The 26,225-nt window shown below is 37.0% G+C and overlaps 3 protein-coding genes across 4 annotated transcripts in view; 1 reads left to right on the top strand and 2 right to left on the bottom strand.

The window, feature by feature from the left end:
* LOC143032890 (uncharacterized) overlaps positions 1-26,225 on the top strand; it is a 144,384-nt gene that overhangs the window by 78,737 nt on the left and 39,422 nt on the right. The gene's annotated exons all lie outside the window — the stretch shown is intronic.
* Positions 13,649-14,215, bottom strand: LOC143032699 (uncharacterized). Its single transcript, XM_076197587.1, has one exon. It carries the CDS (start codon positions 14,213-14,215, stop codon positions 13,649-13,651), a length of 567 nt encoding a protein of 188 aa, XP_076053702.1.
* The window catches only part of Grx3 (Glutaredoxin 3), a 90,153-nt gene continuing 88,891 nt past the window's right edge, over positions 24,964-26,225 (bottom strand). For both annotated transcript variants that reach the window (XM_076198121.1, XM_076198122.1), the window contains exons 8-9: positions 25,722-25,809; positions 24,964-25,587 (exon numbers count right to left, since the gene is read on the bottom strand). In XM_076198121.1, the coding sequence (XP_076054236.1) occupies positions 25,495-25,587; positions 25,722-25,809 (181 nt within the window). In that variant the 3' untranslated portion in view covers positions 24,964-25,494. The remainder of the gene's footprint in view (positions 25,588-25,721; positions 25,810-26,225) is intronic.

Raw genomic sequence — 26,225 nt, 5'->3', positions numbered from 1 at the left:
ATGCCTTACCCATCTAGTTTTGATGATTCTTTCACAAATTTTAGCTATCGTACTTGTAAGAGAGACTGGTCTACTGTTAGTGGGGTCTTCCTTGTTTCCCACTTTATATATTGGTACTATATTTGCTCATTTCCAATCTTCTGGAACTTTTCCTTCTTTCAATGAACTGCTTATTAGACTATGTATTTTGTCTGTTAGTTTATTCCTGCATTCTCTCAAAATCCAGTTTGCCATTTCATCTGGTCCATGCAATTTCCTGACATTGAGATTACTCTAGTGATTCATTATTTCATTCCTTGTCACTTCTATCTCTTTCGTAGGGGGGATTTTCTCCTCCCACTCAATATCTCTGGGCTGTATGTTCTCCCTCGTAAACACTAATTTAAAATGCTTGTTCATAATTTCTGCCATTTCTATTTCCTCTGTGTATTCAACTCCTCTAATTCTTGTTTGTTTTTCAGTTTGTTGTTTACAAATCTGTAAAATAGTTTTGGTTGATCTTTACATTTGTCTATGACAGCTTTTCCATACTTTCTCTTTTCTGCTCTGCACACTTGTGCATATTCATTTCTATAACTAATATATATTTTTTATTTTTCAGGTCTTTTGTCTTTGTTCCATTTTATCCAAGCTTTGTCCCTTTAGTCTTTTAACTCCCTACATCTTTTGTTGTACCAGCACTTTACATATCCTTTTTCTTGTTTTTGTCTTGGAGCATATTTTTCCACTACTTTATAATTTTTTGTCAAAATATTCCATTTCTCTTCTACTGTTGTGTCCTCCTTGTGGAACCTTTCCCAGTCTGCTTTTTGAAAGAATTCTCTTATTTTATCAAAATTTGTTTTTCCATACATCCATCTTCCCTTTCTATATTGTTCATTTTCTCCATGTATTTTTCCTCATTTAGTTCTAGTAGTATGTGTGAGTTAATTTTGACGCAGCCCGAAGGGATTTCTCCCCGTCCTCTCCTTATATGCAAAGGGGGACGGAGAGGGGGGGTCGCCGATTAAATGAAGCGGCCTTGCTGTGGATGTACTGTGTCTTGCGACACTGCTTCTGACCCAGGGCGGTGGGCAGGGTGCAGGGATGACCCGTCATCCAGGAGGTGCTCAGATGAGAGGAAGGGTGGGAGGGGTGTGGAGTGTATTTAGGGATGAAATGGGTGGGAGTGTTTTTATGCCTTTCCCTTTTTGGCTACCTCCCTTGGAAGGGGGAAAAAGCCTTGGTATATGTATGTGTAGTTCTAGTTCAACCAACATGTGGTCGCATTTACTTATTGGTGTCTTATATTCAATCTTGTCCACTATTTCGGGTTCTGATGTGATTAATAGGTCCAGTCTTGCTGGTTCTTCCTCATTTCTATACCTAGTATTCTCTTGTTTCCATTGTGTCATTGTATGTTCTATAATCATATCAAGTAGTACATTTCCCCATAGGTCATCTCCACCCTTCACTGTCATCTCTTCCCAGCAGATTTCTTTACAATTAAAGTCACCCATTATAACTATTCTTCCTCCATCTTCCATGATCTTATTTAGTTATATCCTTGTGTCTTCTAACATACTTTTGTGTTCTCTCTCTTCCCATGAGGCCATTTTAGGAGGCATATAATTTACTACAAACTTCCTGCTCTTCCCATCCCTGTCCTCCACTTCCATCATAATCATCTCTATTCTTTCCATATGTGACATTACTCACATTTATATCCTTCTTAGTCAGGAACATAACTCCACCCCCTTGTTTTACCTGTTTGTAATCCAATAATTCTATGCACTATGTCCTACACTGTTGGGTGGTAGTGGACCTTTCAATTTTGTCTCTACAATTCCCATTATGTTCGGTTCTTTTTCCATCAGGTAATCATTCAGTTCGCTCAAGCCTGTTATTAAGCCCTCTATGTTTGTGTAAGACACTTTTAATTTTCTGCTACCTCCATCGTGTTTTCTGTTTCCTTTCTGTTTTTCTCTGCCATGAACCATCTCCTCACTTTCATATCCACTACTCTACAATAGAATTTCTCTTTTTCTGTTCTTTTCTCGTTTTTTTCCTTAGCTTCTTGTCTTTTTGTTTTCTCATCCTCTCTTTCCTCTTTATTCATTTCTCTTTTTATCCATACTTGTTTATATTGTTCACTGTCAGCTAGTTTACCTGTTTTTGCTAAGATATTCTCTGCTGTCGTTTGTGACCTGAATTTGATCTTAATTGGTCTAGTCTTATCTGTATTGTATATCGCTAGTCTATATATTTCTTCAATTTCTTTCCTTGTGTCTTGTGACCTGAATTTGATCTTAACTGGTCCAGTCTTATCTGTATTGTATTTCCCTAGTCTATATATTTCTTCAATTTTTTTCCTTGTTTCTTGTCCATCCTCTTGAACTACTTCTAATATCTTGTTTACCTTTTCCTTATCCTCTTTTACTCTTGTGGTCCTATTTGGATTATACTTCTCTTCCATCCCCAATATAATTATACATTCCTTTTTGTCCGCTAAGTCTCTTACTATATTCTCCTTTTCTCTCATTACTTTAATAATTGTGTCCTTAGTTTGTTCTTTCACCTGTGTCACTATATCTCTAAATACAACTTTGCTGTTCTCTTGGACTTTTCTCCCTGTGCTTCCTTTGCTATGGACTCTTTATTTTCTCTATTATTCTTCTTTAATTCCTCATTCTCATCTTTTACTTCTTTTAACTGTCTTTTTAATTCTTCTATTTCTTTGGTTAGGTTTTGATTCTCCTTTAGTTCTTGCAGTTTATCAACTCTTTGGGTAACCTGTGATAATTTGTCAAACCTAACCTCCCATTCATTATTCATTTTTTTTAGTTTCTCCTCTAGATTTACTAGTCAGGGGAGGTTGTCACCTCCTCCCTCATGAAATCCATAATAGCAGTAATCTTCTCTTTTCATTGAGCTGCTATTATCTATATTTCTGCTCTTGACACCTCTGCTTCCTTGTTCCTCGTATTTTGTTCCAGTATTTTGCATTTCTTTGTGTTATGATTAACTTTCTACCTCTGATTCCATATACTTTTTCCTGATCCAATTGCACATTATACAATCCTCCTTGCTTCTCACCTTCCTTGTGATCTTTGCATCACCACCAAATAGGTTTGCATAGCTATTAATTTCTTTTGTCATATCATTAACATATATGGGGAGTATTACAGTAGCCAAAACTGAGCCCTGTGGTACACCACTGGTTACTTTTCTCTGTTCTGACTTTCCATCTTTCACTACTTTTCTCATGTCTTTCCTATAAGAAATATTTTATCCATTCTACTGTGTTTCCATTGAGGCCTCCTATGTTTTCTAATTTCCATATCAATCTCTTGTGTGGCACTTTGTCAGCCTTTTTCCAAATCCAATTATACACAATCCACCCATCCCTCTTTCATACAGCATATCAGTCACACTCAAGTAAAAACTTAACAGGTTTGTAATACAGGACTTTCCTTCTTTGAAGCCAAATTTATTGTTTCTTGATATTATTTGCTGTTTGAGATATTTTAAAATTTTGCTATCTTTTACTATTTTCTCGTACATTTTTGCTTTTGTACTAGACACTGGTTTATAATTTTGGGATACTTCTCTGTTACCTCCTTTATAAATTGGTATCACATTTGCTAATTTCCAGTCTAATGGTACCTTTCCCTCTTCTCGTTAACTAGTTATCAAACTGTGTACTTTATTCACCAATTCTTCTCTGCAATCTTTCAGCATCCAATTTGATATCTCATTGGGTCCTGAGGCCTTCCTTGTTTCCAATCTTTCCAACAACCTAAGCACTTTTTCTAGTCTCACTATTATGGCATTCATAATGTTCACACTATTCCAATTATATTCTCTCTTTATCTTGTTGGTTTTTTCACCCACTGGGTCATTATATTGTTCATTGCTATACTCAGTAATGTGTTGCCCCAAGATCTTCCCTACCTTTTAACTCCCATTCTTCCCATATTACCTAGGGCCAGATTTACCTACTTGTGGGCCCTAGGCCAAACAAATCAGTGGATCCCCAAATTTATAGAAATATGGCAAGTTTCAGTAACCAATATACATATATATAGATACTATTTATTTTTTTATTAATATATATATATTTTTTTTTCTTCCATTTGATAGAGTATGGCTTGTAAAATTTAATCTAATAGAGTATGGTTACTTTTTAATGAAAAAAAAAAACTCATTGCACTTTATACAATGTCTGCCTAATTTATTTTATTTATCAGAGGAGGGAGTAAAAAAGTTAGTGACAGAGTTTAGGAAGGTGTGGAAAAGAAGGAAGTTGAAGATAAATGTGAGTACACGTAAGGTGATAAGATGTACAAGGGAAGAGGATGGCAGCAAATTGGAAGTGAATATTAAGGGAGAGATACTAGAGGAAGTGGATAGCTTTAGATATTTGGGTGCAAATGTGGCAAGAAAAGGAAGAGTGGAGGTGGAGGTGGAATATAGACTGAGAGAAGCAAGTAAATGCCTTGGGGGATTAAAATGTGTAATGAGAAATAGAGATTTGGGAATGGAAGTTAAGAAGAGACTGTATTTACCTATTTGTATTTTACGAGAAGGGGAGCTACACTTGTGGTGTCCCACCTTTGTATCTCACAGTGTCTAATTTGCTCTTAAATTCATGAATAGTTTTTGCATTATATGGAGCAGAAACATGGAACATGAGAGAGGATGAGTTTAGATGTGTTTGAGATGAAATGCCTGAGAAGTATGGTAGGGATTACTAGGCTGGATAGAGTGAGAAATGAGGAGGTAAGGAGGAGAGCGGGGGTGGAAAAGGAGTTTGGAAATAGGGTTGATGAAAGAGTATTTGGATAGTTTGGACACATGGAAAAAATGAGTTAAGAAAGATTAGTAAAAGAGGTGTGGAAGACAGAGGTGGGGGGAGTGAACATGAGGGAGCAACCAAAGATGAGATGGATGGATGGGGTAAAAGGAAAAGGGACATTAGGAAAGAGTGGAATATCTGTTGAGGAAGGACAGGAGAAGACAGAAGATAGGGGTGAGTGGAGAATGGTTGTATATAGATGATGCTGTGATGCATAGAAGGGAGTGAGTGGGAAATGGGGGGTGAGGGAGTGTGTGTGAATGATATTTTGATGCAGTTCAAAGGGATTTCTCCCCATCTCTTTTCCTGCATGAGGAGATGGAGAGGGGGGGAGGTCACCAATTAAATGAAGTGCCCTTGCTGTGGATGTGTTGGGTCTTGCTACATTGTTTTTGACCCAGGGCAGTGGGCAAGATGCAGGGATGACCTGTCATCCAGGAGGAGCCAAGAGGGAGAGATGGGTGTGAATGGGAGTGGAGTATGTGGGGATGAAATGGGTGGGAGTGGACTTATGCCTTTGACGTTGGCTATCTCCCTTGTAAGAGGGAAAAAGTCCTTGGTATATGGATTTTTTTTTTTTTTTATCATTATTGCATGACTAATTTTAGTGGGCCCTAGGCCAATGGCCTTCTACACCTATTGGTAAATCCAACCCTGATATCTGGTATCTTGATATTTAAAGTCACCCATGAGAATAATATTTTTTCTATGTATAAGCCCATCTAATTGTTTCTTCTTTTTTTTTTTTTTTTCTTCTTTTTTTTCTACTGTAACCTCTGGTCTATCTTCTAGTACCAGTAATTCTTTTCCATGTTTTCTGTGTTTGTTAGTTTTACATATATACAGTATATGTGTACATATATATATATATGTATATATATATATGTATTTACCTAGTTGTATTTTACAGGAAGGGGAGCTATGCTCATGGTGTCCCGTCTTTATATCTCATTTTATCTAAACTATTTTTAAATTCATGTATTGTTTTTGCACACACCACTTTCTCATCTAACTTGTTCCAAATGTCTATTACTCTGTGAGGAAAGCTATTCTTTTTCAGATCTCTTCTATAGCTGTCTTTCTTGAATTTCTTTCCGTGTCCTCTTGTATTTCTTTCATCCCATTTTATTAGATCCTCTCTATCAATAATTTCTATGCCTTTCATGATTCTGTAAATAGTTATCAAATCTCCTCGCTCTCTTCTCTGCTCTAGTGTCTGTAGCTCAAGTTTTGCTAGTCTCTCTTCATATGATAGTTTTGAGAATGTTGGTGCCAATTTTGTAATTGCTCTTTGTATTCTTTCAAGTTGTTATACATTTTGTGTGTGTATGTGTATTTATTTACCTAGTTGTATTATACGGGAAGGGAGCTATGTTCATGGTGACCCGTCTTTGTATCTTTCAGCATCAAGTTTTTTCTTAAAATCTTGAATAGTGTTTGCACACACTGTTTCCTTATCTAATTTATTCCAGGTATCCACCACTCTATGTGGGAAGCTATTTTTTTCAGATCTCTTCTATAGTTATCCTTTTTGAGTTTCTTTTCATGTCCTCTTGTTTTTCCATTGTCCCATTTTAATAAATCATCTCTATCTAGGATTTCCATTCCTTTCATGATTCTTTAGTCAGTAGATCTCTTTCTCTTCTTTGTTCCAGAGTTGGTAGTTCCAATTTGGACAATCTTTATTCATATGTTAATTTGGAGAGAGTTGGTGCCAATTTTGTCATTGCTCTTTGTATTCTAATTTCTTTATATTCTTTTTAGTACTGGGTGTCCATAGTGTTGCTGCGTACTCCAGTTTTGGTCTTATTAGTGTAACTAATATTTTTCTAATCATTTCCTTGCAGGACACCACTTATCATTTCTTCCCAATTTGAATATTTGTCTCTAATTACTACCCTCATTTTTCTCCCAGTCAGGAAGTCTTCCATCCATTCCAATAATTTTCTTTTGACGCCACCTATTGATTCTATTTTCTTATTAGTTTTTTGTGTGGTATTTTATCAAATGCTTTTTGTAGATCTAGAAAGGCACAGTCCACTCATGCATCCCTTTCTTATATCATTTCTATTAGTCTCAAACAGAAGCAGATCAGGTTTGTTGTACATGTTCTTCCTTGTCTAACTCCAAATTAATTTGGATTCAGTATATTTTTTTCTTCCAGATGTTTAACCCATCTACTTTTGATAACTTTTTCATATGTTTTGCTATTGTGCTTGTAAGGGAGACTGGTCCGTAGTTGGTTGGATTTTCCTTGTTCCCTCCTTTATATATTGGTACAATATTTGCATTTTTCCAGTCCTGTGGTACCTTTCCTTCTTTGAGTAATTAATTGTCTTGTATATTTTGTCCGTCAACTCATCTATGCATTCTTTTAATATCCAGTTTGCAATTCCATCCAGACCATGTGATTTTCTGACATCAAGGTTTTTTATTTGGTCTCTGATTTCCTTCTGTGTCACAGTTATTTCTTTCATTGGGGGGTATCTTTCTGTATTTCCTCACAGTTTTGTGAACTTTCAATTGTGAATACTGATTTGAAATGTTTGTTCATAATTTCAGCCATTTCTACATCTTTATATTCATAATTCCCTTGGCACAGTCTTACTATTTCTTGTTTGTCTTTTAGTTTACCATTTACATACCTGTAAAATAGTTTAGGTTGTTCCTTGCATTTTTCTATTATGTCCTTTTCATAGTTTTTTTTCATTTCTGTGTATTTTTACATAATCATTTCCTAGTTTGATATATATTTACCACGTGCTCATTTTTATTTTTTCCCCCATCTTTTTCAAGCTTTGTCTCTTCTATTTTTAGCCTCACTACATTTTTTGTGTTACCAGTACTTAATGTATACCCTTTCTTGCTTCTGTTTTGGTACATATTTGTTTAATCCCTCATTGTAAATTTCTTTTAGTATGCTCCATTTCTCTTCCATCTTTGTTTCTTCATTTAAGAAGTTTTCTAATTTGCATTTTGAAAGAATTTTCAGTTTCTCAAAATCTGCTTTATTGTAGATTAGTCTTCCTTTTCTATGTTTCTCATTTCTTCTCAAATCCATTTGTTCTTTTAGTTCGAACTCTATTAGTAAGTGGACACTCTTCCCAATTGGGGTTTTGTAATCAATTCTGTCCATAACTTCATATTCTGACATATTAAATCTAGTCTCAATGGTTCCTCATTGTTTCTGTATCTGGTATTTTCCTTTACCCATTGAGTCATAGTGTATTCAATGGTCATATCCAGTAGTATGTTTCCCCAGAGGTCTTCTTCACCCTTCAATGTCATTTCTTCCCAAAATATTTCTTTTGAGTTGAAGTCACCCATAATTATATTTCCTCCTTTCAGTAAATCATTTAGTACATTCTTGGTGTCTTCCAACACATTGGAATGATCACTCCTTGTCCAAGACTGTGTTCTGGGGGATACATACATTACTACAAATTTTCTATTTTTCATGTCATTGTTTTCAACATTCATCATAATCAATTCCACACTGTTTTTTCCTCCCAATATCTTGGTCACATTTAAGCCTTAATAAAAAATATTACTCCAACCTGTTTCTCCTCGCTATTATTCATCCAATGGTTGTATAGACCTTGTCCCACAGTGTTTTGTGGTAGAGAACTTTTTAATTTCATTTCTACAATTCCCATTACATCTGGTTTTTCTAATGCCATATAGTTGTTTAATTCAGTCCTGCTGTCAATGTTGGTATAAGCGGTTTTTAATTTTTTCCTTTCTTGTCCTGTTCTATTTTTTTTTTTTTTTTTTTATAAACCATTTTCTCATCCTCTAAAAAAAAAGTTTTCAGTCTCCGTTTTTTTTTTTCCCCTTTTTTTTTGCTTCATTTGTAAGTTCCTTTTCTTTCTCTTTTTTTTTCTTCATTACTCATTTTTTTTATCTATACATTTTTATGTTTACTATTTGCTAGTTTTGTTGTTCTAGATAGTACTGCTATCATTTGAGACCTAAGTTTTATTTTTAATTCCTCAATTTCTTTGCCCATATCCTGTCGCTCTTCTTGAATCTCTTTCAGAATTGTTTTAGCAATCTCTCCTCTTTTTCTCTCTGATATCTAGGTACATCATGTTTCTAATACCATAAACTACAATGCACTTTTTTTTATCCACTGTATCCCTGACCAAATTTCCTTTTTCCTTAATTACTTTGATTACTGTTTCTTTGGCATTTTCCTTCATCTGTTGCTCTACTATTTCTTTTAAAGATAATTTTTTATTTTCTTGTTCCACTTTTCATTTTCTCAATCACTGCTTGTATTTGCTCCACTTCTTTTTTAAGGCCTTTTTGTTTATATCCTCATTTTTCATTCTTTCCTTCTCACCCCTGATCATCAAGCACCCTGTTGGTCTCTTCATTAACTTTTTTTAGTTGAGCTATTTCTGTACATTGCCCTGTGCTCACTTTTCAGTTCAATTATTTCATCTAACAAATCATTAATCTCCCCGTTTCTCAAAATATTTTTGTACCTAGGTTCTCTATCCATTTCTTCCCTTCTACCCAAAATTCCACCTTCTCTTGCAAAACTAGAAAAAGCATAGTTTTCAAACCTTTGGTATGATTTGGGGGTTTCATTCACATTGTTTGTTTGGGAATTACTCCCAGTGGCAATTCTACCCTACTCATGTCCAGACATCTCTTTGCCAATTCATTTTTCCTTATTTCACTATTATTTTCATCATTTTTGAGTAATCAGCACTAAATGGTACAAAGATCCATTTCAGTCACTTGAGATTCACAACTTCCTTCTGTTTATGTGTGAATGATATTTTGATGCAGTCTGAAGGGATTTCTCCCCCATCTTTTCTTTTTCTGCATGAGAGAATGAAGAGGGAGGGTTGCTGATTGGGAGGGGGCAGCCTTGCTGTGGATGTAGTGCATATTGCTACATCATTTCTGACCCAGGGTGGTGGGCAGGATACAGGGGTGGTCCATCATCCATGGGGAGCTGGGATGGGAGGGAGGAAGAAGTGGTGGAGGGGAGTGGAATGGGTGGGAGTAGGTACATGCCTTTGACTTGGCTACCTTCCTTGTAAGGGGGAAAAAGCTCTTGGTATATAGATGAATAGGATAGGTACCGTATTTTCCGGCGTATAGTGCGCGACTTTTTTCCGTTGGAAGGGCCTAAAAATGGGGGGTGCGCGTTATCTGGTGGTGCGCATTATCTACGGCCTACGATAAAAATTCTGCGGCTGTGCGTGTAATATTTTTCGCAACGTGACGATGTTGGCCGTCACAAAGTCGGGACGGCACACTTCTCCGTGACGTTCTGTGAGAACAAGAACAGCCATGGTGACATGAAAGAATACGCCAGCATGGGCTATAAAAATATTTGGTATAGGTAGGTATCTATCGAATCTTATTTTTCATGTTTGAATAGGCCTAAACACCATGAAACATGATCAATATTCATGATATTTGCCCATGTTCACAGCATCCTAGTTTGAATTTTTATGTTGGCTTTGTTGCTTCACTTTAGGTATGGTACAAATTCCGTTGTGGCCGTTCATAAACTCGTGTCAAACACCTGACTACAACACCCTCTTTCGGGAGTTATATTAACTAAACGTTACCTCGATGAGAGACTGTCCTATTTCACCACTGTCATTGCAGGTTCAAAGCTAAAACGAAACAGTCTGTAGTTTGTTTCAGTATTAAATAAAAAATGGTAAAGACGAATTATTTCCTCAAGATATAAAATGAACGTTTTCTGTAAAAATCCCGAAATTTTTCCGTATATTTTACTTTCAATAAACTTTTTTTAGATCAAATTTCCTACAAACTACTTAAGCTACAAAGTAATAAGGGACCAAAGCACAACATGAGTCATATACCGGTACATGAAGTTACGAGTTTTTCTTAGTTGTGTCCTGATTGATGCCTAAACTGACACTTAATTTAGTGACAAATCAACAGATTTCCCAGCGGTGGCTCTAGCCAATGAAAAATACTTCTCCATGTAACCTCGTTCACATGATACTAAGTAATTTAATCGCCGTTATTTAATTTGTTTATTCTTACTAACAATAATTATCGTAGTCTATGCAAATATTTGGGATTCGTAAAACAGCAGTGGTAACAACATCATGAATGTTGGCCAGTTTAGCTCACCCGGAATATGCTAGATCAGGGCCGAGATTGACAGTTCTATTGCCAATCTAGCCTACACTAAACACCCTCTTGCGAGAGTTTGTTAAACTAAATGTCACTTCAGTAAAGACACTTATGAACCAAAACATAGTTTGTTGCTGCATGACAATAAAAACTTGTACACAGTGATAAAAACTTGTAAGATGAATTATTTCCTCAGGATAGTAAATTACAATTTTTTCTGTAAGAATCCAAAATTTTTCATGTACAATTTGTATTCAATAAACTTTTCATGGTTCAAATTTCCCACAAAACAATGGACCAAAGCAAGCAGGAGTCGCATACATGCAGTTCACGAGCTTTAGCCACCAGTGACTTTTCCTGGCATGCGCGTTATACGTCGGTGCGCGCTATCTGTGTACTGAGATAACGAAGTGCATGGGTTCGCATTATAACCCGATGCGCATTTTAAGCCGGAAAATACGGTAAATACAATTATGTATATACACATAATATTTTGGGAGTTTATTCTTCACAATGACGTGTGGAAAAAAATAATTACTGTATTAAAAATTGTGAAGTGTTGAGGATACGAGTGAGGGGCAACGTAATAGAGAATATTGTATATTACAAAAATCCTACTTCTTCCTACAACTTGTTTTGTATGCCCCTCCAGAATCATCTGGTATTCTTTAGTGTATCTATATAGTGCTGTAATAATAAGGATAGTTGCTGCTTATCTAGACAACCTGTATAGTGCTCAGAAGGAAAGTGATGTTGAAGTCCAAGAGTTAAAATGGCATCCTTGCCCAATGTAAGCATTCCTTACCCATCCACCCGTGCTGCTTCCCATTCTCTTTTTTGCTGTGATCATGAGAAATACAATAGTTCTAATGAAAAAAGTTAATAGTTTAAAGATATGATGAATTTGTTTTATAATACGTCTCATTTTCTGCTTCAGTTAGAGTTTTGGCTGTTACAAGAGTGATAATGACTGATCTTTAATGATTAATTTTTCATGGTTACAGTTTCCCCCTCCCATATGTATGACTTGTAGCACTGGGTAATTTGGACAACATGGATGAATGTAAACTACATATCACATAAGATGAATCAAGAATGAAGGTATGACATTTTTCTTGAAGAAAATCAGATGTTGAATTCCCCTATGGCAGTAACATGAATGTAGATGGGTGATAATAACCCACATATCACTTAGGGTGAGAAAGGAATATGGTTGGTTATATAAATACAGATGTTGTTGGTTAAGGTCTCCTGAAACAGTGATAATCCTATTTGTAGCATTTGGTCCTCAGGCCAAATGCCATCAGGGAAGTGGTGAAGAATCAGATGATCTTCATCCTCATCAATAAACTTTCTTTCATTTTACAATGTAGTTGTAACCAAAGTCCAAAATATGTAATATATTATGTGGTGGAGGTATGACTTTGAATATATTGTATATTTTAAGAATTACCATTGCATGATAAATATTTGAATGACTTCAGAGTTGTGCATCGGTTGTTTGCAAAAATATTACATGTTTTGTGTAGCGAGTGCAAGTATCACCAGTTTTGGTATGTGATGGCATAAACTAATTTGTGAGTAAGTATCCCTATGTTCTGAACAGGAATTTTTAAGTACTGTGGCCCATGACCTATTCAGGTATGATTTGATAAAAACTAACCCAGCTGAACCAAACATTTCTTAACCAAATGTACCCTCAGTAACTCCCATCCAGCACATGAGCAGCTTTTGTTTGTTATGCATGTTACCTGTAAATCAAGTGTTGATTCCCCATTTTCCCCTATCATCATCCTTCATCCAAAGTCCTTGACACACAGATTCCTAGAGGGAATCTGTTACTGTGAGTAGTATGTAAGATTTCAACATTTCTATGTATAGTAAAACATCTCAAACAATTAATATGGTTTATGTGTATTTTTTTCCAAGGCTAAAAAGGTTTTGCAGAATGTTGATGTTCGCTTGTTTTGCTTTGTTCTGCAACTCATTGCCTTTTGAATCGGAATGTCAGGTTACTTATTCTTCACCTTTTTCTGTTTGTTTATGTTTTATAAGCTATATTCAAGATATCTGGCTTCACCTCTAAATTCTGCATTTCAAAATAATGTTCATCAGTCATGTAAGTCATATAAGAGTATTTGTTCATGACTGATTTGAAAGTAATTGCTGCCACAAATTTCATTTCCATAATCATGCTGATTATGTAGTAATTTGTATTCTACCTCTTCACTATTACTGTCTCACATTTATTAGCCATGACTATTTTAATCAAGATTTTATTTGCTTTATATAAACTTTTTAAAACTTTTATATTATACTGAGGGGGGTTACTGTTGACATGACCTGGCCCACATTAGAATGATACATATAGTTGCAGTGTATTTCAGTGCTTAAATATTCTTGTTCACCTTTTTCAGCTATATAAACTTTACATCGGAGCCATACAAAATAGTATAGGTGACTTTTTAAACTAAATAAATACAGTGGAGACTCAATACTTGAACTTAATTCATTCCAAATGGCTGTTTGAGTATAAAAAAAATTGACTACTGATACCTATTTTTTTTAATCCGTCCTCTTGTACCGTCTTGGGCATCAAGGGGAGAAAGAGTTTTCTGTCTCTGGCAAGATGGATGGTTTGGATGGGTGGGATGCTGTGGGTCTTCAGGGTTTCTTTCACACCCTCAATCCAAGTCTTCCTTGGTCTTCCTTTTGCCTTGTAACCTTGTAACCTGCTTTGCTGGCAAGTTGGTGAGGTGCCATGTGTGTCAGATATCCAAACCACCTGGTTGTTTGTCTCTGAATGTAATGGAGGACAGGTGTTGTTCCCACCATTTCTCTGATCATGGCGTTTCTGATCATGTCCCGTCTGGTCTTGTTGACGGCTCTCCTCAGACATTGTATCTCACAGGTGGTTATTTTGTGTTCTAGACTTTTGGTCAGGGTCCATGTCTGGCACTGATATGTCAAGGTGGGGATGAAGATCGAGTTAATGAGTTTGGCTTTGGTTTTAATAGGGATGTTGGGATGCTTGAGGAATGGGGCAAGCTGGTAGCTGACACTGTTGGCCTTCTGTACTCTCATCTCAATCTCTCTGTTGAGACGTCCGTCTTCAGTGAAAATACTGCTGAGGTACTTAAACTTGCCGACTTGTTTCAGCAGAGTTCTGTCAATGTTGATTTTGAGGTTACTAGGTGTTCTGCTGACCTTCGTCGTCTCGGTTTTGCTGATGCTAATCTTCATATCGAGCTTCTTGCACTGTGTTCAGGCTCTCTGTCCGCTCTTGAAGTTGATCTTCTTTCTCATGTACCAGGCTCTGATCGCCTGTGAACAGCATCTCATTCAGGTCTTCTGGGTTGGGGTTTGCCTCTTTTGTGATTTTGTCCATGAAGATGATAAAAAGTAGCAGTGATACCTATAAATCAGGTAATTCATTCTAACCTTAGCAAAACCTTATGTTCACAAAAATTTCAATGTAAATTTTATTATAATTTTCATTTATACTTACCATAAGCAAAGGCTGGTGATGGATGATGTAGAAAAGGAGGGGAGAAGGGTGGGGAGGAAGAGGGAAGTTATTTGTTACAGGACGAGTCACCATCCATGAAAACGTGTGGTCACTCGTCTCCTGGTGTGATTCCTGTGAACCCACTAACACTTGCACTCTCACTAGATTCCTTTTTCAACAAGAATCTGTCTAATGTGATCTGCCTTTGCCTTTTTTTTCAAAATGTCTCTGAAATGCTACATCAAACTGGTTTATGTTTCTGTGTACAGCCGCAATACTAGGGTGGTACATCTTCAAAAAGTTTCCCAACTCTGTCCACTGCCACAAATATTTCTTGATCTCTGTAGTGGAGAGACTTTCCTTGCTGTTCCCCTCCTCCTCCCCTGAAGACAGCTCCTCAGTTACCTCCTGCAGCTGTTCCTGGTGAAGTTGATGCAGTTTGTCAGTGATGAGGTTTTCAGAATGTGCTTGCACCAGCTCCTCCACATCATCACTGTCCACCTCAATGCCTATGGCCCTCCCCAGAGACACAATGTCCTCCACCACAGCAGACTCCTGGACTGAAGGCTCGAATCCCTCAAAATCCTTGGCTGTCACACAGGTCGGCCACAGATTTTTCCAGGCAGACTGCAAGGACCTCACAGAAACTTGACCCCAGGCTTTATCTATAAGCCTTAGGCAGTGGAGGATATTGAAGTGATTCTTCCAAAACTCCCTCAGAGTGAGCTCTGTTTCAGAAGTCACCTCAAAGCACCTCTCAAAAAGTGCTTTTGTGTACAGCTTCTTAAAGCTGGCGATGACATTCTGGTCCATGGGTTGGATCAGTGGCATGGTGTTGGGGGGAGGAACATCACTTCAATGAATTTATACCCCTTACCCAATTCTTCTTCCATGCCTGGAGGGTGTGCAGGGACATTGTCCATCAACAGGAGGGCCTTGAGTGGTAGATTCTTCTCTATTAGGTATGTCTTCACTGCAGGTGCAAACACCTCCACAAACCACTCTGTGAAGAACTGCCTGGTTGTCCAGGCTTTCTTGTTTGCCCTCCACATCACACTGAGTTTGCTCTTTTGTTCACCGTTCTTCTTGAATGGCCTGGGGTTTTCTAAATGGTATGCCAGCAGCAGTTTAATTTTGCAGTTGCCGCTAGCATTGGCACACAGAAACAGGGTTAGCCTGTCTTTCATGGGCTTGTGTCCTGGTAAACACTTCTCTTCCTTTGTTATATAGGTCCTGTTTGGTAGTTTTTTTCCAAAACAGGCCTGTCTCATCACAATTAAAGACCTGTTGTGGGCTTAAGAGCTCCTTATCCACAAATTTCTTAAATTCCGGCACAAACTTCGTGGTGACAACTTTGTCACCACTTGGCCTCGCTGTGCCTCACAACAGAATGAATTCCAGTTCTCTTCCTGAAATTCCCAAACCAACCCTTACTAGCTTTAAAATCTTCACCAGAGTCAGAGGTAGTATCACAAACAAGATCCTCATGGAGTTACCTAGACTCTGCACAAATTATGCCCTTTGACATATAATCACCAGCCATCTGCCTTTCGTTTATCCACACCATTAACAATTTTTCCATTTCTTCCACTGCTGAAGGTCGCTTAAGTTGCTTTTTTACACCCATCACTACATCAGCTCCCTTACTGGCCTCCTTGTTCTTCAGTATGGTGGCTACTATAGATTTCACCATACAATGCTCTGCTGCAAGATTGGTGATTCTTGCTCCTGTCTCATATTTATCAATAATCCCTTTTTTCCATTCAATGGTTGTCACTACATTCTTCTTTTTAGGCTTATTTGCACCACTAATAAGCCTCTTTGTGCCATTGTAAGTTTCTAAATGAAAAACCACAGGCAGACACAGGAGAATGATGTTCTCACAACTGTGGCGGGACAACTGGCAGCGGTAGGGAGGGCGACACCAGGAACCTTCGTTTACAACCACATGTGTGGATGTTTGAGTAGCAAGTCAAACTTTTGTGTTCAAGCATCGAAAAGTTTGACTTCCAAGACGCTTGAGTATTGAGTCTTCACTGTACTAAATATTTTTGTCAACAAACAAGCTGACAACTAGATTTTGCATTTACAGAATGCATAAGCTCATTCTATGGAAAATCAGGAAATTAATCCTGGCCTACCATATGTAATTAATGTATTTTCTTGAACATCTGATGTGGCCACTGGTTACGAGAATACATGTGACTGACAAAAGCTTACTACAGTACATGTCGCTAAATATTATTAACTTGATCTATACAAGAAGTGACAATTCCAACATTCCTTTGTGTAGTTCTGTTGAAGGCTTACTTTGAATAGGACCACAATACACTAATGGAAGCCATACAAAAATTTAACACATGAAAATTTTTGTCTTAACTCATGAAAATATTGACCTGTCTCATGCAGCTATTATACTTTTAACTGAATAATCTAATACTAATATTCTATGTGATCGTTTTAGAGGCAGCTCCTGTATAAAAAGGTTGATAAAGTATCACCAAATACTGTTTTGTTACTGTTGAATAAACATTGTTTTCTTTCTTGGAGAGGCATTCAGTATTGTTTATGAATGCTGGAATACTTGAATTTGAAAAAAAAAGGGGAGAAACCCCCAAATGTTATTGGAGACTGATAAAGAAGCAGTCAATTGATAAGGTAGATGTTTGAGAAGCCCTTATGTTGTTGGTGGTTTATGACAGAGATGGTTATGACTGTGATGCAGCACTTGGAAGTTATTGTCAGTTGCTGGAGAGGTATTCCTTTTTGTCAGTGAGTGGTACATCAATACCCTAAATGTTATTAGTATTTAGTTAACAGTTGTCCTGTGCTGTGCACAGGGCAAGGCTGATTCATCATCAGCAGTATCATTTCCTCAACCTGCTGCTCCTGTTCCTTTGCTGTTTTCAAATAAAGTTATTACAATAAGTAGTCATTTACTTTTTTCAACTGGCATGTGATCCTGTAGTATTATTAGCTTTATTCAAGAATTATTCATATGAAGGTATAATACATATTTTCCTAATCCCTGTCTTTTCTCCATAGCATAACTCATCAGGAATGAGAATACAGTGCTGTACTAGATAGATGTTTCCAATGATTACATACATTGCACTACTAAAACCTATGATGATGTGTTTTTCTTTCAAATTACAAATTACTCATGAAATTCATGAACTGCTTGCCCTACTTTGATTTTAATGAGTAGCCTGGTGATAAACTGATTTGAAGCCAGTCAGATATGTAAAAAAAAAAGTATCATTTTGAAATAGTTATGCATTTCCTGTTTTTGTGACATTGTCACAGCTATAAATCTAGTCTCACCTCTGTAGAAGAGTGCAGGCTAACTTCCCCATGTATCCTGTGCCTGTTGTCGATCTCATTTCAAGATCCAGCAACTCTCTTCACCTTATCTTATTAACAAGAGGGTAGAAGGATTTCAAGGCAAGAATTGGGAACAGGACAACTGGAAGAGGAAGACTTGAGGCCAGTCAGATATGTAAACAACAAAAATCACCTTGAAATACTTATATTTTCTGTTTTGGTGACATTGTCACAGCTATAAATCTAGTCTCACTTCCTGTGCTTGTTGTGGACCTTATTTCAAGATACAGAAACCCTCTTCACTTTATCTTATTAGGAAGAGGGCAGAAGGATCTCAAGGCAAGATTTGGGGGCAGGGCAACTGAAAGAGGAAGACCAGTTACAGCCCTTCCTTCTCCAAGTGATACTCCTCAGGTCACTTGTTTTTGGAGGTTGCCAAAAAGTGAGGCAGTGAGACTAACACTCATTTCATCACTATCAAACTTCCTTCCCACTAATTAACAATATCTTCATTCACTCAACACTAAAAAGTCTTCCAATGATGGTTCATGATGGTATGGGTAGGATGATGATTTATGAAATTTATGGCCTTCAGCCAAGTGCCAGAGCCATAGGGCCATTCAGCGCATATTCATCAGTTTCAAATTCAAGGATGTCTTCCAATCAACCACCACTGTATTAACCTATATATACTCATATGTATACTCCTCCCACAAAATACAGCTAGGTAAATACACACACACACACATTTATAAAGAGGGAATAGACAAATACATACCAAAGTAGAAGCAAGAAAAGGTTTTAAGTGCTGGTACAGAAGACAGGGGTGAATGGAGAGAGATTGTATATGGATGATGTTGTGAAGCATGAGGTGGAATGGGTGGGGGGATGAGGGGTGAGGTAGTATGTGTGATAAAAATTTGACACAGCCCGAAGGGATTTCTCCCCGTCTTCTCCTTTTCTGCATGGGGGGACAGAGAGGGGAGGGTCGCCGATTTAATGAAGTGGCCTTGCAGTGGATGTGCTGTGTCTTGCGACACTGCCTCTGACCCAGGGCAGTGGACAAGGTGCAGGAATCATCCAGGAGATGCTAAGATAAGAGGGAGGGTGGAGGGGAGTGGAGTGTACTTAGGGATGGAATGGGTGGGAATGGTTTTATGCCTTTTTCTTTTTGGCTACCTCCCTTGTAAGGTGGAAAAGCCTTGGTATATGTATGTATGTACAACATTAAATGTAGTGAGGCTAAAGATAGAAGAGACAAAGCTTGGAAAAGATAAAAAAAAAGAAAAAAAAAAAATACAAGTGGCAAATATATATTAAACTAAGAAATGAATATGTTAAAATATGCAGGGAAGAAAAAAGAAACTATGAAAAAGACATAATAGACAAATGCAAGGACCAACCTAAACTATTCTACAGGTATGTGAATTGTAAATTAAAAGATATACAAGAAACTGCGTCAAGGGAATGATAAATATATAGGTGTAGAAATGGCTGAAATTATAAAACATTTCAAATCTGTATTCACAATAAAAAGTGTACACAAAATTGGGATGAAGGACAGAAAGATCCCCCCAATGAAAGAAATAACTGTGACACTGAAAGAAATAAGAGACCCAATAATAAACCTTGATGTTAGAAAATCACACAGTCTGGATGGAATTGCAAATTGGATATTAAAAGAATGTATAGATGAACTAACAGAAAAAATATATAAAATAATTGATTAATCACTCAAAGAAGGAAAAGTACCATAAGATTGGAAAAATGCAAATATTATACCAATATATAAAGGGGGTGAAGGAAAACCCAATTAACTATTGACTGGTCTCTTACAAGAACAATAGCTAAAATATGTGAAAAAGTTATCAGAAGTAGATGGATTAAACAGCTGGAAGAAAATAATATACTGAATCCAAAACAATTTGGCTTTAGACACGGAAGATCATGTGCCACTAACTTGATTTGCTTTCACTCGAGGCTGATAGAAGTAATGCAAGAAAGGGACGGATGGGCTGATTGTGCTTTCCTAGATTTACAAAAAGCATCTGATAAAGTACCACACTGTTTCTGACCCAGGGCAGTGGACAAGGTGCAGGGATGACCCGTCATCCAGGAGGTGCTAAGATAAGAGGGAGGGTGGAGGGGTGTGGAGTGTATTCAGGGATGGAATGGGTGGGAATGATTTTATGCCTTTTCTTTTTGGCTACCTCCCTTGTAAGGGGGAAAAAGCCTTGGTATATGTACCACACAAAAAGCTATTAAGAAAAATAAAAATAATAGGTGGTGTACAAGGAAAGTTATTGAAATGGATGGAAGATTTCTTGAACAGGAGAAAAATGAGGGTGGTACTTAAGAGACAAGAACTCAACCTGGGAAGAAATAATAAGTGGAGTCCCACAGGGTTCTGTATTGACTCCAGTAATGTTTGCCATATATATAAATGACATGGATGAAGGAGTGGAATGTTATTTGAACTTCTTTTCAGATGATGCAAAACTACTAAAGAAAGTAAAGAGGAAGACTGTGAATCACTACAGAGAGACCTGGATAAAGTCTGGGAATGAAGTCAAAAGTGGGAAGTGAACTTCAACATCAAGAAATGTAGTATAATGGAGTTTGGAAAAAGTAAAATTAGAACATCAGGGCAATATAAAATTGGTACAAAGGAAGTAAAAAAGTTAGCTCAGAAAGGTACCTAGAAGTAATTATCAGCAAAGACATGTCACTAAACAAGCATATAAACAAAATAGTCAGAGAAACCTTCAATTTGCTAAGATCAATAAAAGTGGCCTTTGACTACTTGGAAGAGAAAATGGTAAAGAAAATATTAGTCACTCTGATAAGAACAAGATGGGAGTATACTGCAACACTATGGACACCCAGTACTAAAAAGAATATAAAGAAATTAGAAAGAATTGAAAGAGCAATGACAAAGATGGCACCAACACTTTCTAAATTGACATATGAACAAAGATTGGCCAAACTGGAACTACCAACCCTGGAACAAAGAAGAGAAAGAGGAGATCTACTGGCCATTTACAGAATTATGAAAGGGATGGAAGTCCTCGACAGAGAAGATTTATTAGAGTGGGATAAAAGAAAAGAGGACATGAAAAGAAACAAAAAGTTATAGAAGAGATCTGAAAAAGAATTGTTTCCCCACACAGAGTGGTAGATGTCTGTAACAAATTGGATGAGGCAACAATGTGTGCAAAAACTATACAAGAATTCAAGAACAAACTAGATGCTGAAAGATGCAAAGATGGGTTACTACGAGTATAGCTCTCTTCCCATATAATACAACTAGGTACATATACATGTACATATATATATTTATTCATATACAACTGTGCACACAGTAGACAAAGGTAAATGCATTGTGGTCTGGTATCAAAGAAAAACACTGTGTATAAATACCAAAGAGAAAAGGAGGAAAAAGAAATAGCTAAGGAAATTCTGAAAGAAATTAAAGACGAAAGGCAAGATTTTGACAAGGAAATTTATGAGAATCACAGAATGGGCAAATACTCAAAAGAAAAACATAGACCTCTGAAAATAAAACTAAGAACTCAAATGACATCTGAGGAGATACTATTGAAAGCAGGTAAACTAGCAAACAGTGAGAATTTCAGACATGTATGGATAAAAAAGGAAATGAGTGTTGAGGAAAAAGAGAAAGACAAGGCTCTCAGAATTGAAGCCAACGATAGAAATGAGAAAAGAATGGAGATGGAAAAAAAAAATTTGTTGGACAGTATTGGATCCGAGACTGAAAAAATGGTACATCATAAAAATGGAAACAAATAAAAAAATAAAATAAAAAAATAAAAAAGAGAAGAAAATATGAAACTAAAAGTGGCATACACAAATATGGACAGTATTTCTGGAATTAATGAATCAAATGACTATATGGAATTAGAGAAACCTGTTGACTGTGGAGGACAGGGAGGGATTGGTAGTAGTGGGAGGCATTAAGAAAATGACAGTGATAGGAAAGAAAAATGGAGGAGCAATAAGAAAAGATGAGATGCAAGTACATACATACATATACCAAGGCTTTTTCCCCCTTACTAGGGAGATAGCCAAGAAGGAAAAGGCATAAAATCATTCCCACCCATTCCATCCCTGAATACACTCCACACCCCTCCACCCTCCCTCCCATCTTAGCACCTCCTAGATGACGGGTCATCCCTGCACCCTGTCCACCGCCCTGGGTCAGAAGCAAGTAGTTTTGAAAATTATGAGAGCAAGTAAAGCACCTGGGTTAGATAGGTGTCTTGTAGAATATATGAAAAAAGGGGTAGAGCAATAGTAGACTGGCTAGTGAGGTTGTTTAATGTGTGTCTAAGGAAGGGTAGAAGGGTGTGAAAGGAGATGGCAGAAAGGGCTGATGAAAGAGTATAGGGATGGTTTAGACACATGGAAAGAATGAATAAAGAAAGATTAGTAAAAGAGATGTGGAAGGCAGAGGTGGAGGAAGTGAACTTGAGGGGAGGACCAAGGATGAGATTGATGGACAGTGTGAATGGGTCACTGAGGAAGGGGGAATATTTGTTGAGTGAAAGGGTGAAGGAAAGAGATAGGGGAGAGTGGAGGATGGCTGTGTATAGATGATACTGTGGTGAAAGGAAGGGAGGGGGAGGTGGGGGATTGGGGGGGGGGGTATGTATGTATGAATATTTTGATGCTGTCCCTGGGATTTCTCCCTGTCTTTTCTTTTTCTGCATGAGGGGACTGAGGGGGAGGTCACAGATTAAGTGAACCAGCCTTGCTGTGGTTGTACTGTGTCTTGCTGCGTTACTTTTGACCCAGGGCAGTGGGCAGGATACAGGGATGATCCATCATCCATGAGGAACTAAGACAAGAGAAAGGGTGGTGAATGGGAGTGGAATGGGTGGGAGTGGGTACTTGCCTTTTGACTTAGTTACCTCCTTTGTAAGAAGGAAAAGCTCTTGGTATATTGAGAGTATAACATTACTAAAATTAAAAGACTGTACATTTTAATGTATGGTAAAGCTACAATGTTAAATACTGAAGAATAAAGTAGTTTACCAAAGAGCTCTCGTATTTATACAAGGAATCTCAGAATCAATATTTTGTGAATTGGAGGGATTACTTTTGGCATCCTATATGTTGGCAAACCTGAATTTATAGAACTTTTAAGAAATAGTCCCATTCCAAGAGTTTTTCATCCTTTCAGCACTTTTCCTCAGTGTGTTCCATGTTCTTTTGAAAAGGGCACTTCAATTACCATCCATCTTATGGCCATGATGTCACATATTTTATTCCTCCCATAAGGCTCACTACCATTATGCTTGTGGGTAAGATGTAATAGTGGAGTGAACAAATCTTTTATGAGTGGCAACTCTTGGAAGTGTGATGAACTAGAGGTAAACTTTTTTGGTTTCTAAGCACTGAAAATAGCTTTAGGAAGTACACAAGTTCCTTCTGCAATGAAGACTCAATCTTAAAAGGTGCATTCTATTTCAAGAAGGGCTGAATTATTGAAAAAATTGGAAGCTGGTATTTCAAGAAAGAAATTAATGGAAGAGTGCAATGTGAACTCTTCCCCAATTTATAGCATAAGAAATAATACATACATACATATACCAAAGTCTCTTTCCCCCTAACAAGGCAGGTAGCCAAAAAACAAAAGCATAAAATCCACTCCCACCCATTCCATCTCCACATACTCCACTCCTATTCACCCCACCCTCCCTCTTATCTTGGGTCCTCCTGGATGACAGGTCATCCCTGCATTTCACCCACTTCCCTGGGTCAGAAGTGTCGCAAGAAATAATAATAAAAAAAAAAAATAATAATAATAATAAAATAAAGTAGAAGTGGCTCATCAATCACTCAAGTAATGAAAAAGCTGGTGATTGAATTTGACAAAATGCTATACAAGTGGTTTGTGGTGCAGTGTTTGCTAGGAAAACCTGCGACAGACCCACATGGAGAAAGCCAAGACATTCTATGAAAACATGAAAATAATAGATTCATTGTGCCATCTTGGATGGTTGTCTAAAAAACTTTAAACAGCATGGCATCAGGCAGCTGGATGTGTAGTGAAACTTAGTTTGCCAATGCCAGTACTCCTGATGGATACTGTCAGACATTTTTGGAGTTCATTAATTAGCATGATGAAACTAGCCTATTTCATAAGAGTATGCCAGAAAGAACTTTAGCTAGGGCTGATGAGAAATCTACTATTTCTTCATCATAAAAAAATAATGTGTTGCTTATTGTATACAGTATTTACATTACTACATATAGATGAAAAAATACATGCTATACTATCTAAAATTATGAAAGGAATGGAAATCTTACATATGAATGATTTATTGAAATGGGACAATGGAAAAACAAGAGGACACAAAAAGAAACTCAAAAAAGATAATTACAGAAGAGATCTGAAAAAAATAAATAAATAGATAAATAAAATAAATAAAAATAGCTTCCCACACAGAGTGATAGATACCTGGAATAAATTAGACAAAGAAACAGTGTGTGCAAACACTATTCAACATTTTAAGAAAAACTTGATGCTGAAAGATACAAAGATGGGTCACCATGAGCATAGCTCCCTTCCCGTATAATACAACTAGGAACAACTAGGTAAATTTATAATTCATTTGCAGGCTTAAGTGGGCAAAAAGTATGGCAACAGCGCACACTCAGCAGACCCTATACTCCTGCAATTGGCAGCTTATGTTTGCCATACTCTGCAGCGAGCAGTGCACACTCACCATCCCAGCTACAGTCTCCACTTACATCATTCATTCAGCCTTTTCACTTATAATATACAAAAAATACACTGTGTATTGATTATTCACTACTTACAAAAATCATTCAGTAGAAAAACATCTGATTTTTCAATAAAGTCAAAGATTTGGCACCTGTTCATCCCTGAAAGTGCTGAGACACTGAACTTTACAGTAGTATGGAATTTCCCTTATTTAAGATAAAGGTATATTTCATAAGTGTGTGGAGTAGAATGGGTGAGGATGAAATTGTTGGGAATGGAATTATACCTTTTGACTTTGGCTACCTCACTGGTAAGGAGGAAAGAACCCTTGGTATATCTAAGATAAAAGTATCTGTGCACCACACTGATTATCCAGAACAACTTTACAAGGCCAAAAGGAAGTACCAAGACTCTCATTCATTTATTTTAACAGCTGCATGACATAAAATGATGAGTAAATAATGCAGATAACTCACCCCAATTGCAGAGGTTTCACATTGACCAGTGTTAGATGCAAAATCATACAAGTTTGTACTACCCTTAATTTGCCCTCCTTGGACATTAACTTTGTGTCTAACATACTTTGGTCAACATAAAACCACTGCATTCTGAGCACCTTACCTATATGGGAAATATTCACCTATTATGTAAGACAGAGCCTCTAGCAACTCAAAATTAATTTTGCAGTTAGTCTTTACTATATATTTCAATTTTGTGACAAATGATATAATTACTTTAATCAAGTTGAGGTTTTAGTATAGTAGCTCTCCATGGTAAATGAATCACAATGTCTCTTCCAAGGAACTAAACTTCGTTGCTCATGAAGCATATTATGAGCCTATGTTTCAATTCATATGACAATATCAACTTCCTCTCATCAGTATATTGTAATTAAATAAAATTGCAAGATCCATCCAATCCCTACTACAACAAATAAAATCATTCTCCCTTCAGTGTTGAAAGAAGGTCTCCAGTTTCTTTTAGTTCTTTGATAATATCAAGGCCGCCTATTAGCTCTCCTTTGACATAGACCTGAAAAAGAGCATGATTATTGCAGGATTTGAAATGCTAATACAAATGAATCTATAATTACTTATGTTTGCATCCAAGTTCAAGTGATTATCAAGCACACAGGTACACTAAATAATTTTAGATTACAGGTTTACCTGGGGATATGTTGGCCAATTGCTGAAAGTCTTCAAGCCTTGCCTAACTTCTTCATCCAACAAAATATCAAATGTTTCATAAGTAAGCCTGTAAAAATAAAAATGCATTAAAAATAACACCACAGATTTAACAAAGCAACACTCTGTGATCAGGAATTACATTCAGATATTGTCAATACTTGTTTTCTGACAACATACTTTGTCTTGGCCACCCCTGACCCCCTTATGAGGAAAAAGGGTATTGGTATATAAAGGTACAAGTTAGATTGGGCCTCTTATATTACTTTGATATTTTCATTTTTACTGTGTATTTTATCAGTGACAATCAGTACCTCTATCCTAGGGAATAATATTGTACTAAAGAGGTGTAGTCATAGGGGTGGTAAAGGAGATATTTATAAAGGACAGCAGCAGAAAGAGAAAGAAGAAGTTAAAAGTAATCAGCATTCTTGAGTGAAGATTTGCCCCCTATTATAAAAGAATGTTGTATGACTGGTCCATGAG

Source organism: Oratosquilla oratoria, chromosome 14 (assembly GCF_046742065.1).
Source record: "Oratosquilla oratoria isolate Oo_2021 chromosome 14, ASM4674206v1, whole genome shotgun sequence".
NCBI classification, from domain to species: Eukaryota; Metazoa; Arthropoda; class Malacostraca; order Stomatopoda; family Squillidae; genus Oratosquilla; species Oratosquilla oratoria.
This window is presented reverse-complemented; position numbering and strand designations above follow the sequence as displayed.